The sequence below is a fragment of the Neovison vison genome, chromosome X (genome assembly GCF_020171115.1).
Source record: "Neovison vison isolate M4711 chromosome X, ASM_NN_V1, whole genome shotgun sequence".
Taxonomy (NCBI): Eukaryota; Metazoa; Chordata; class Mammalia; order Carnivora; family Mustelidae; genus Neogale; species Neogale vison.
In genome coordinates, this window is record NC_058105.1 from 59774797 (window position 1) to 59787696 (window position 12900).

The 12900-nt window shown below is 33.1% G+C and overlaps 1 protein-coding gene across 1 annotated transcript; it reads right to left on the minus strand.

Annotated features, from left to right (window-relative positions):
* Positions 1–203: 203 nt before the first annotated feature.
* Positions 204–12521, minus strand: CYLC1 (cylicin 1). Its single transcript, XM_044234716.1, has 5 exons — positions 12500–12521; positions 5715–5750; positions 3861–3979; positions 884–2491; positions 204–257 (listed from the first exon to the last, which is right to left on the minus strand). Exons 1-5 carry the CDS (start codon positions 12519–12521, stop codon positions 204–206), a joined length of 1839 nt encoding a protein of 612 aa, XP_044090651.1.
* Between the last annotated feature and the right edge of the window lie 379 nt (positions 12522–12900).

A 12900-nucleotide genomic window follows, 5' to 3' on the forward strand; every position in this document is an offset into this window, starting at 1 on the left:
GGTTAAGACTCAGCAGTATCTATGGAAGCTCTGAATTTAGCAGAACATTGGGCATCAGTCCTGTCATGCTGAGAATTGACAATAAACACTGTAAAAGCAGAGGACCCAGAAACCATGCAAATGAATTATTTCTCAAGGTCAGAGAGAGCCTGCAAGGGTGGAGAACATGGGGAACACGAGACCCTACATTCAAACTGATATGTCTACTTATTCCCCTTAGAGCCAGATTTTGGAAGAAGGGGGATGAAAGAAAAGATCTGGAGAAAAGAAAAGAAACTAAATTTACAGAGCATTTACTCCCAAAGAGAGCAAATTAACCTGAAAGAGACGAAAGGGATCTAGTTATCCTTGGCAAGTTAATTTATTTCCCTGATTATCAGTAAGAATGATGACTTATAAATAAATTTAATTCAGATACAGATTAAATTATTTGATTTGCATATTTGAATCCACACATGTTATGTTTTTACTGTGCCGTGTCTGGCTTTTGGTTGAGTTTTTACTATATTTATCAACTGCTTAGGAAATGTCTTTCTATTTCCTTAAAATCTGCCCCTATAGAAGTTTTAACCAATTTTCATTTTTTATTCCTTCTTAAGAACATGTAACCACTCTTGTAATTGTATTCTCTTTACAAATAATTTTAAATGTTTTCTTAGATGCAAGCCAGTTCTCTGTTACAGTCTAAATATTCTTAACTTTTTGACATTTATTTTCCAACTCTTTTGAGTCCTTTTGAAGTATTCTTTCTTATCCATTAGTCCTTAACTTATAAATATTTGAGTAAAAGTGAACTACTCTTAAGGAAAATATAAATTCAACCCTTTAAAATATTTTTCATTTTAGTCCATTTTTTTTCTAAAATAAAACACAGTAAACATACCAAAGGAGCATATCTTGGTTTTAGAGGAGCAGCAGGCATCTTGCTCTGACAGAGACGTTTGATCTTGGGTGATGGTAACAAAGGCTCACAAGGAGGTAGTGGTGGTCTTTCTCTTGATGGAGGGACTCTACCTATACCTGTTTTTTTCCCTTTTTCTTTGAATGTAGTCTTTTTGAATGACATTTTGGATTCTCTCTTTAGTTCCAATTTTTCCTTCTTTGAATCTGTAGATGCAGTATCTGATTCGTTAGCAAGTCTCTTTTTAGCCCCAAGTTTATACACTGACTCTTCAGATTCAGCATCTGAACTTTTTAATGTCTCGGGCTTCTTTGAGTGTTTCCTGGAAAATTCATCAGATTCTGCATCAGTAGACTCTATGACCTTCTTTGCATCTTGTTTTTGGGAATCTTTCTTTGAGTCTTTCTTAGTCTTCTTTGAATCATATTTATCCTTCAGATATTTATCCCAGTCAGATTCAGTTTCAGTAGACTCTTCAGACTTCATTGCAAACTTATTTTTGTCATCTTTCTTTGAATTTCTCTTTTCCTTTTTTTCATCTTTTTTACCTTTTTTTGAATACCATTCAGATTCAGAATCGGCATCAGTAGACACTACATCCTTCTTGGCATCCTTTTTCTTGTCCTCTTTTTTTGAATCTTTCTTATCCTTCTTTTCATCTTTCTTCCAATTCTTTGTCTCCAATTCAGAATCACTTTCAGCATCAGTAGACACTGCATCCTTCTTTTTCTTGTCACTTTTCTTTGGATCTTTCTTAGCCTTTGCATCTTTCTTTGCATCCTTTGAGTCTGTAGAATCTTCATCAGTCGTCTCTGTGTCTTTTTTTGCATCCTTTTTCTTGTCACCTTTCTTTGAATCTTTCTTAGCCTTCTTTGAACCTTTCTTTGCATCCATTGAGTCTACAGATTCAGCATCAGAGCTTTTCTTTGCATCCTTTTTTGTGTCCTTCTTTGAAGTCTTCTTTGAATTATTCTGAGAGTCATTCTTTAACCACATATCACATTTCATGGATTCAGCACCAGACTCCTCCAAATACAGTATGAAACCCATACTTGAACTATTGTTTGAACAAATATGTGCTTTGGCATCAGAATTGTTCTTTGAGTCCTTAGAATGCTTCTTTGCACATGTGCATTTGTTATCTGTCTCTTTGGAATTCTTTGAATCTCTCTTACCTTTTTTTTGATACATTGAGACTGTCTTAAAATCAATGGATTCTGGATTTATTTCTAATTTGGACTTTGAATCCTTAGATAGCTCACTGTTATATGATGATTTTGATGGAGTTTTAGCTGCTCGATTTCCTCTTTTAGGTTTCTCATCATTTACCATTTTAGATTCTGTAGTTTTTTCTTGTGGGCCTTTGTTTTTCTTGGAATTTCTCTGCAAAGTTCTTCCTTTTTTGTCATCTTTGGACTTTTTAGGTTCTCCATTTTCATAATGGGCTTTAAGAGTATAAGGGTTTCTGAATGGAGCCTGTCTCCTGACAGTTAAGTAAACAGATGGCCTTTGGAAATTTTTTTTTAAAGAATGCCTTATCCTTATATGAGCTGGCTTCTGAACTTCCTCTAATTTTCTTTTGTCATGTCCCTGAAAAGATTATTTAGAATAATGATAAACATTTTAAAATAAGTTATATCTTGTTAATAGTGAAACATGAAAATTGTCTAGTTTTTCATTAACCATCTACTTAAAATGGAAAAAAAAAGTTGCAACATTCTGTGTGTGTTGCATATGTGAGATAACTCCACGTTAGAAACCAAATGACTTCAAACCTTAGGATATTCTCAATGACTTATACAGAGATTGGAGCAAGCCCACAGTGATCCATGATATTTAAGGGCCCATCCTTACCATTGATAGTGCGTTACTATTGATAGTGGGAGAGATCTTTTAAAACATATTGGGTACCTTTCATCCCCAAGTTAGCTCGGAAATAAGCTGACTCCCTTGCAGTTTGTCATGAATGCTTAAAGCCTTAGCTTGATTTTTACTCCTGCTTTCAACATCTCTGATGAAATCAAGCCTGTGAGAGCCCTGGTATGAACTATTTCCCAAAACAAGGACACAAATTAAACAAATATCTGATCCTATTAATTTGTGTAGCAGTAATGTAATTTTTTTAAGTCTCAATCCCAAATCCGTCAAATCTGGTTCAATCTGGTTCTCAAAGTGAAAACATACACCAATTTTGCATTTATCTTTTATAGTCCTTTAACTATTTAGTAGGGACATCACCAGTCAATGAAATGGTCATATATAATTAAAGGAGGACAATGAAGAGTAGCAGGAAACCTGGACCACTACAGATGTAATGAACAGCACCTGAATAAATGCACTGACTGTAACTCTGCTTTGGGTGATGCTTTTGAAACACATTTTGATATTACCATGGGTGATATCAGACTTCACTTAAATTATAATAGTTAAAATAATATGAAGAGTAAGAATGGGAAAAGAGAAAGATTTGATGTTTCCTTTCAAACATCTCCATCATCTTCTCTTTTTGTAAGCTAGTTTTTCCTTTTCCTTATTAATAATATAATGGCACTTTATAAAAGAGGTAGAAAGCTTGAATGTCCCAGTATCTAGTATCCTGAGTGCCAGATTAAAGAAAATGGAGGGGCCCTGAAACTTCATCAACATTGGCTCATATTCTAAGATTCAGTTTAGATGTTTGTGCAGCTAGTAAATATTTCCTGAGAGATCCCACTAGCAGCAGCATTAGGTTCTGTAGCTTACATAGCCTCCTAACTTTATAATGCCTTTGAAAAGGAGGATTAAGTAAAGGTGAAATAAATAAAAATTTATCTGAAACAGACGGAGGTAATCTGTACCAGTAATTATAAATTTAAAAATTGCTTCCAAAAAGAAATAAAATTCAAATTACATATTTTAATTTATATTTGTATATTATATGATCTTAGATTTAGTTAAAAATGACATTTTCAATACTTACAGGAACTGAGATTTGTGATCCTGAAGGTCTTGATCTTCTTTTTCTACCTGGCTGGAGTGGTTTGGGAAATGTCAAAGTAAAATAATCTTGATTCCATAATTTTCCACTTGATTCATTGACTAAAATGAGTGAGGACAATGAATAATTCACAGTTAATTGATTTTAATCAGCACTGAAATATTCTTGAGTAAGAAATATATTATTTAAGATGAGTTATAGCTTAAAAGATAGCTTTTCCCTCTGGACTGTATAGTTTTTGCATATCAATTAGGGAAAATAAAAGATGATTTCTCCATTTAGCACTAAAGTTTAAAATTAAATTTTAAACTTTATTTTAAAATAAAGTTAAAAAAACCTTATTTTCTAGATTAAACTAGTTTTCACAATTTTCACTTAAAGCATAGTGGTTGAAATAATACAAACAGTAGGAATGGAAAATAGAGAAAGATTTGATATTTCCTTTCATATATCTCCATCATCTTCTCTAGTTTGGCTTTTCTTTATATCACTCTGGTTATGTTGCAGACAGTATGTCTCCTATAGTCCCTATAGTTGCACAATGCAGAGCACAAAATAGTCAGTAAAGTCTTTATTGATTAAATATAATAATTTATTTTAGTGCTCGACCTTAATGATATCCAAGCTACAGAATTCAGGGTTACAAACCTAAATCCTGATTTTAGTTCATGATCAGTACATTCATAGGCAGTACATTCAAATGTTTAAAGAACTATTATATGAAAGTGTAGTAGCAATAGTAATAACAGAATAGCTGAAACGGCTAACATTTATATACTGCTAATTATTTGTCAGACTGTTTTAAGCACATTTAATTATCAAAACAGCCCTTTGAATTAGATATAATTTATAATTGTTTCCATTTTATAAATTACAAAAGTGAAGGACTGAGAGAAGTTAAATTGCTTGCCAAAAATCATAAAGTGGAAGAGCTGAGATTCAAAGACCTATAGTTTGTCTCAGAGTCCATGCTCTTAATCACAGTGTTAGAGAATTCTATTTATTTCCCTAAGAATTGGACTAGGTCCAGTGGGTTAGAGTTGTATCAGTGCAGGCAGATATCAGCTCAATATACAGGGAGAACTTTCCCTAAGTTGTAGCTGTTCAACAAATTGAAATGTCCACTTTCATCATTTTGACTATTTTTTCTGTACTCTGGGTTTTATAATTGTGAATTTTAAACAAAAGGAAAACTTACACAATTACGGTTGGTTTTTATAATGAGGAAGAATAAACTATTTACTTTAAAATAGCTAGTACGGGGGCGCCTGGGTGGCTCAGTGGGTGAATCCTCTGCCTTCAGCTCAGGTCATGATCCCAGGGTCCTGGGATCAAGTCCCGCATCAGGCCTTCTGCTCAGCAGGGCACCTGCCTCCTCCTCCCTCTCTGCCTCCATCTCTGCCTGCCTCTCTGCCTACTTGTGATCTCTGTTTGTCAAACTGCCTGCCTCTCTGCCTACTTGTGATCTCTGTAAAATAAATAAATAAAATCTTAAAAAAAATAATAAAATAGCTAGTACAAACCCACACCAAGGTCAGAAATATTTTAAACACACACACATTCCCACACACATTCCCACACACATACACATATACACATAATATATAGGCTACACATAATATATATATATATATAATATATAGGCTACACATAATATATAGCCTATATATAATATAGGCTCTTTTATTTTTTTAAATATAGGCTCTTTTAAATATTAAGAAAAAATCAGTGTGCTTTATGTTTTATAACATTGAATTGAAGATACTAGTCATTTGTCCCTAAAATAATTTTAAATACAATCTAAATAATATTGTACTTTAAAGATTCAAATCTTACTTGGTATGGAATTATCATTTGTTCTGATGTTCACTTCTTGCCTGTTAAAAAAAAAAGCTTCAATTAAACTTGTGCTATAGTTAATAATAACTAATAATAATAGTATGTCAATGATACAATAATATTACTTGTAATATGATATGGTATGATTATAATACAATATAATATAATACAATACAATACAATATAATATACCAGTGAGAATGCCTGGTATCAAAAAACAAAAAAATAAGTGTCTGTGAGGATGTGGAGAAAGGAAACATTTGTGCTTTGTTGGTAGGAATGCAAACTGCTGCAGCTACTGTGGAAAACAACATAGAGTTTCCTTCAAAAACTAAAAATAGAAGTACCAAATGATGCAGTAATTCCACTTTTGGGTGTTTACTTGAGGAAAACAAAACATTAATTTAAAAAGCCACATGAGGGGTGCCTGGGTGGCTCAGTGGGTTAAGCCTCTGCCTTCGGCTCAGGTCATGATCCCAGGGTCCTGGGATCGAGCCCCACGTCAGGCTCTCTGCTCAGCAGGGATCCTGCTTCTCCCTCTTCCTCTGCCTGCCTCTCTGCCTGCTTGTGATCTCTCTCTCTATCAAATAAATAAATAAAATATTTTTTTTAAAAAAAAGCTTTATGAACCACTATATTTACTGCAACATTATTTATGATAGCTAAGATACAGAAGCAACCCAACTGTCCATCCATAGATGAATGGCTAAAGATGTAATATAGGGGTGCCTGGGTGGCTCAATGGGTTAAGTCTCTGCCTTCAGCTCAGGTTGTGATCTCAGGGTCCTGGGATCGAGCCCCACATCGGGCTCTCTGCTCAGCAGGGAGTCTGCTTCCCCCTCCCCCCGTCTGCCTCTCTGCCTACTTGTGGTCTCTGTCAAATAAATAAAATCTAAAAAAAAAAAAAGATGTAATATATATGTATATATATACATATATTGAGAAATATGTATGAATAGAAGTATATGTATATATGAATACAATATGAATATATGAATGTAAATATAAAAATTTACATATAAACATATATAAAATATTTCTCAACCATAAAAAATAATTAAATATTCCCATTTGCAGCAACATGGATGGGCTTAAAAGGCATTATACAAAGTAAAATAAGTCAGATAAAGAAACAAAAAAAATGCTATATGATTTTATTTATGTGTGGAATCAAGAAAAAACAATGTATATATAAACAAAAATAAAACGGACTCTTAAGTACAGAGAACAAGCTGGTGGTTGCCAGAGAAGAGGGTGGCAGGATGCCAAAATAGGTAAAGAGGATTAAGAGTTATAAAATTTCCATTATAAAATAAGTAACAGGGATGAAATGTATAGCACAGGGAATATAACGAATATTTATTAATGTATGCTGACAGATAACTGCACTAACTGTGGTGAGCACTGCATAATATATAAAATTGTTGAATCACTATGTTCTATATCTGGAACTAATATAATATTGTATGTCAACTATACTTCAATAAAAAAATTAACATAAATTTTAAAACATGATAAAATATTATATATCTCTTATGTAATAAATAAACAATTGTACTATAAACACTGATAAATATATAACAAAAGTAATTTAAATTTGCACTATTGCTAATAATAATAATAAAAATATTGTTATAAGCCTTCAATTGTAACGCTTTGAAGAATTTTTTTAGTGTAGTTGATACAATGTTACATTAGTTTCAGCTGTACAATATAGCGATTTCACAAATTTATACATTATGTTATGTTCACAAGTGTAGCCCTCACCTGTCCCAATACATTGCTGTTAACAATGTAACTATTATCATCATGCTATGATGACTGTCAACTATCAGTTCCCTGCATTTATAGGTCTGATTCTTCTTCTTGTTTGTGAATTTATTTTTTGAGATTCCACTTATAAGTGAAATTATATGATATTTGACTTTCCCAGCCTGATTTATTTCATGTATCATAACACTCTTAAGGTCCATCCATGCTGTCTAAAATGGCAAGGTCTCATCCTTTCCTACTGTTGTATAATATTCCTGGTAAAAGGTATTTAGATGTTTTCCTCCTTTTTTTATTTTTTAGAATATTTTGAGGAGAATAGTATTAAATCTTCTTCAAAGGTTTGGTGTAATTCACCTGTGAAGCCATCTGGCCCAGGACTTTTATTTTTTGGCAGTTTTTTGGATTACTGATTCAACTTCATTACTAGTAATTGGTCTGTTCAGATTTTCTATTTCTTCCTGATTCAGATTTCAAAGATTGTTTGTTTCTAGGAATTTTTCCATGTCTTCTACATTGTCTAATTTGTTGATACTTAAATTTTTATAGTATTCAATTATAATTCTTTAATTTCTCTTGTGTCACTTGCTACTTCTCTCTCATTTCTTATTTTATTTATTTGGGTACTTTCTCTCTCTCTCTCTCTCTCTCTTTTCTTGATGAGTCTGGCTAAGGATTTATCAATTTTGTTTATCCTTTTAAAGAAACAGGCCTTGGTTTCATTAATTTTTTTCATTTTCTTTTTTTTTCTTTTTAGTTTCTATGCTATTTAGTTCCTCTGACCATTGTTATTTCCTTCCTTTTACTCACCTTGGGATTTTTGTTTGTTTGTTTTCCTAGCTCCTTTATATGTAAGGTTTAACTGTTTATGTGAACCTTTTCTTGTTTGTTTAGATAGGTCTGTATCCCAATATATTTCCTACTTAGAAGTGATTTTACTGTGTCCCACAGATTATGTGTTTTCATTTTCATTTTTCTCCATTTACTTACTTTTTATTTCTTCCTTGACTGTTTAACTTATTGGTTCTTTAGTGTCATGTTGTTTAATCTCCATGTTTGTTGTCTATTCTAGTCTTTTCTCTTGTGATAGATTTCTAGTTTCATGCTGTTGTGATTGGAAAAGATGCATGGTATTATTTCAATCTTCTTATATTTATTGAGGCTTGTTTTGTGTCCTAACATGCGACCCACTCTGGAGAACATTCCATGCACACTTGAAAATAATGGATATTCTATTGTTTTTGGATGGAATGTTCTGTATATACCTCTTATGATGATCTTGCCCAATGTGTCATTCAAAGACATTATTTCTTTGTTGATTTTCTGCCCAGGTGATCATCCATTGATATAAGTGGGGTGTAAAGTATCTTACTATAATGCATTGTCATCAATTTTTCCTTTTATTTTTGTTAATATTTATTTTATGTATTTAGGTCCTTCACTGTTGGGTCTGTAGATTTTATAATTGTTGTAGCCTTCTGTTGGAGTATCATTATTTAAAGTTTTCCTTTTGTCTCTTGTAAACAGTCTTTGTTTTAAAGTCTATTTTTCAATAAGCAAATAAATAAAGTCTATTTTTTCTGATTTCTGTATCACTACCTTGTCTTTTGTTTCCATTTGCTTAGTATGTGTGTTTTTTTAATCCCTTCACATTCAGTCTCTTTATCTATAGGTCTGAAGTCTGTCTCTTGTCAGCAGCATATATAGATGTTAGGTTTATTTTTATCCATTCCACCATCCTATGTCTTTGATTAAATAATTTAAGTCATTTAATTTTAAAGTAATTCTTGACATGTACTTATTTTCATTTTGTTAATTGTTTTCTGGTTCTTTTTGCAATTCTTCTTTTTTCCTTTCTTCTTCTCTTGTTTTCTTTCTTTTTTATTCCTAGTATTTATAGTCTCACATTTGTCTTCCATTCTCTTTGTTTTTTATATATCTATCATAGGTTTTGGGTTTGTGTTTGTTATGAGGTTCATATAAAAAATCCTATGTAAATAGCAATCTATATTAATTTTGTTGTTATTTAAGTTCAAAGACTTTTAAAAACTAATTTATTTTTCTCTTTTCCCTTCTTTTTTACTCCTTCTTCCATGTTTTATATATATGTACATGGTCATATATATAATAATAATTTATATATTATTTATATACAAATATATATACTCAAGTCTTTTTTTATGTTTTTATTAGTAATTTTCTTATGTCTAATTAGGGTCACTTTTTTTTCACTTTAAAGTCCCTTTATCATTTTTTTAATATAACTGGTTTATTTGTGATAAACCCTTTAATTTTTGTGGAAATTCTTTATCTCTCCATCAAATCTGAATAATCTTGTCAGGTAGAATATCCTTGGTTGTAGGTATTTCCTCTCAGCCTTTTGAATATGTCATTGCATTTCTTCTAGGCCTGCAAAGATTCTGCTGAAGCCTTGTGTTTTCCCTTGTCGGTAACTTTTCGCTTCTCTCTTACTGTTTTAAGGTTCTCTATCTTTAACTTTTGACATTTTAATTATTTTGTCATGGGTGTGGACATTTTTGGGGTCATCTTGTGTGGAATTCTCAGTGTTTCTTGGATTGGGTGTCTATTTCCTTCCCTGTATTAGGGAATGTTTCAGTATTTCTTCAAATACTTTTTTCCTATCCTTTTCTCTCTCTTCTTCTTCTGGGGTTTCTATAAGGTGAGAATTTATTTCCTTGATGTTGCCTAAGAGTTACTTTAACCTATTCTCAAATTACATTTTTCTTTCTCTTCTGGTCCTTTAGTTTGAGTATTTTACATTGCCCTGCCTTCCAGATCATTGATATATTCTTCTATATCTGCTGATCTGCTGCTGAGACCCAGGACTCATTGAAGTGGCAGACCAGTTTGGGTGCTCAGACTGCACTGGTCTGTGCTTTCAAAGTAAAGGAAGAGTTTAGATTATGCATGTTCATCCCTACCATCTGGAAAGCATTCCAACAGCTCTCCTACCATTTGGCAGCATTCTCAGGCTAACTTTTTTCTATTATAGTTGCCCATTTGAACTGCAGCTTCTAAAGAAAGAAAAAAATAGTAAAAGAAAAAAATAAAAATTTTGAAGAATACAAAAAAGAACAAAAAGAAAACAGGACAAAAAAAAAATGTGGCTGATTTGCCATGCCCCAGCATGACTAGGGCTGTGTTGGCTTGTATACACTGAACCAGCTGAGATTGTAAGCTCACTGTGTGGGAATGGACTTTATTCCAGTCTGGGAGTTTAATGTGGGGGTGGGAGAACATTTCCACAGCTTCTGTGGACCCTTTTAAACAGCAGCATTTTTCTTGTGCCCCGGCTCAACTAAAAGTGGTGTGAGCTTGTGAACCCTGAGCTCACTGAAGTTACAAGCTTGTTGTGTCAACCACACCAACTAGTTATGGAGTCTGGACCCTTCCTTGGTATGGGCTTTTAAGGTGGAGTGCAAAAATAAACTGTGTTGTTCTCTAGTCCCTCTGACTTGGAGAACATTCCTGCAGCTCCTTTGCCATTTGGTGGAGTTCTAGTGTAGTCACTTTTATATACTGGTTGCTCACTTACTTTCTTTATTTCTTTTTTTTTTAGCAGCTCCAGATACTGCTGATTTTTTTTAAAGATTTTATTTATTTGTCAGAGAGAGAGAGAGAGAGAGTGCACACAAGCAGGCAGAGGCAGAGAGAGAAGCAGACTCCCCGCTGAGCAAGGAGCCTGATGTGGGACTTGATCCCAGGACCCTGGGATCATAACTTGAGCTGAAGGCAGCAGCTTAACCAACTGAGCCATCCAGGTGTCCCTTTTTAAAATTTAAATTCAGTTTAGTTGGGGCACCTGGGTGGCTCAGTGGGTTAAGTCTCTGCCTTCGGCTCAGGCCATGATCTCAGGGCTCTGGAATCGAGCCCCGCATTGGGCTCTCTGCTCGGGAGGGAGCCTGCTTCCTCCTCTCTCTCTGCCTGCCTTTCTGCCTGCCTCTCTGCCTACTTGTGATCTCTATCTGTCAAATAAATAAATAAAATCTTTAAAAAAATTCAGTTTAGTTAACATACAGTATTAAAGTATTATTATTTTCAGGGGTAAAATTTAGTAATTCATCAGTTGCCTATAACACCCAGTGCTTATGATATCAAGTGCCCATCACCCAATCAGCCCTTAGTTTTTCTTCAGGAGTAATTGTTCTATAAATAAGTGTAATTTGGTGTTTTCCATGGAGGAGGTGAGTTCAGGGTGTTCCTATATCTCCATCTTGGGCTGCAACCAACACTTTGAGAAATGTTATGCATTCACTGACCTGGTCCATTTTTTAAGAATGTCTACTTATAAATCACACACAGTTCCCCAACCCTAAGTGAAATTATTTTTAAAAAGGTATATTTTTCACCAGAAACTTAAAGAAAAATAAACCACGGATCAAAAGCTACAATAAAAACACAAATTTGACAAAATCTAAAATTAATTAAATTTTTATAGAATAAATCAAACCAGCTCCCTCATCCTCTAATGAAAGTGTCTAAACAAGTAGAAACTCACTTATTTTCTACACATACTAAATAAGTTTTGAAAAAAATGAAACACAACAACTTTTTAATGTTCTCAGAACTTAAAACATATAATGATATCTGAAAAGGTCACAGATAAGTGTTGATATGGATTTTTAATTGTTTCTACACATAGGAAAAATTACTGTATAATATTTTCCATTCAAAAAGTACCCATTGAATTAGGCAATAATCATGATGTTTACTGAGGATATGGTGTATTTTGCTTTAAAAATTTTACATCATTACTAGTTTTCAGGGACAATGAGTTGTGACCATTGGTAATTCTGAGATTGTACTCATATACACATATATCTTGGAACTTTATTTTTTAACTGATTTTAATTATCAAGTTAGTAAATGTAACTTTTTATTTTTATGAGTAACTACTTAATTTAACTTGTATTTATATTTGTGTCAAATCTATGTTCATTTCCTAAGTAAAGCTCTAGTATCCAGCATAAAGCCTAGTCCATACTCATCACTTATTTTTTTCTCCAAAGACATACAAATGGCTAAAGATACATTAAATTACTACCAACTTACTTAGGAAACATTTTGGATACATTAGTTTAAAAAAAATCTAATCCAGTTGTTCTTAACTAGATGTGAACATCAAAAATAAAAATAAATGTGAACATGCCTTACAAATGCTCTTAGACCCTTGAAGCAGAATTTCTGGGTGTGGCTTAATGAAGTCTGTATTTTAAAACTCTCCTAGGTGGGGTGCCTGTGTGACTCAGTTGGTTAAACATCTGATTTTTAGTTTCGGCTCAAGTCATGATTTCCCTCAAGGTCTGGGGATAAGGTTTGTACTCAGTAGGAGTGTGCTTCAGATTCTCTGTCGTTCTCCCTCTATCACTGATAGAAGAATTTAAAATAATGG

Excerpts from the sequence above, each read along its gene's own strand:
- CYLC1 (XM_044234716.1), bottom strand. The coding sequence starts at position 12,521 with ATGTCTTTGGAGAAAAAAATAA. Across the intron at positions 5,751-12,499 it reads GTCTTTGGAGAAAAAAATAA|AAGTGAACATCAGAACAAAT; the intron begins GTGATGAGTATG and ends TTAACAGGCAAG. Across the intron at positions 2,492-3,860 it reads GATCACAAATCTCAGTTCCT|GGACATGACAAAAGAAAATT; the intron begins GTAAGTATTGAA and ends TAATCTTTTCAG.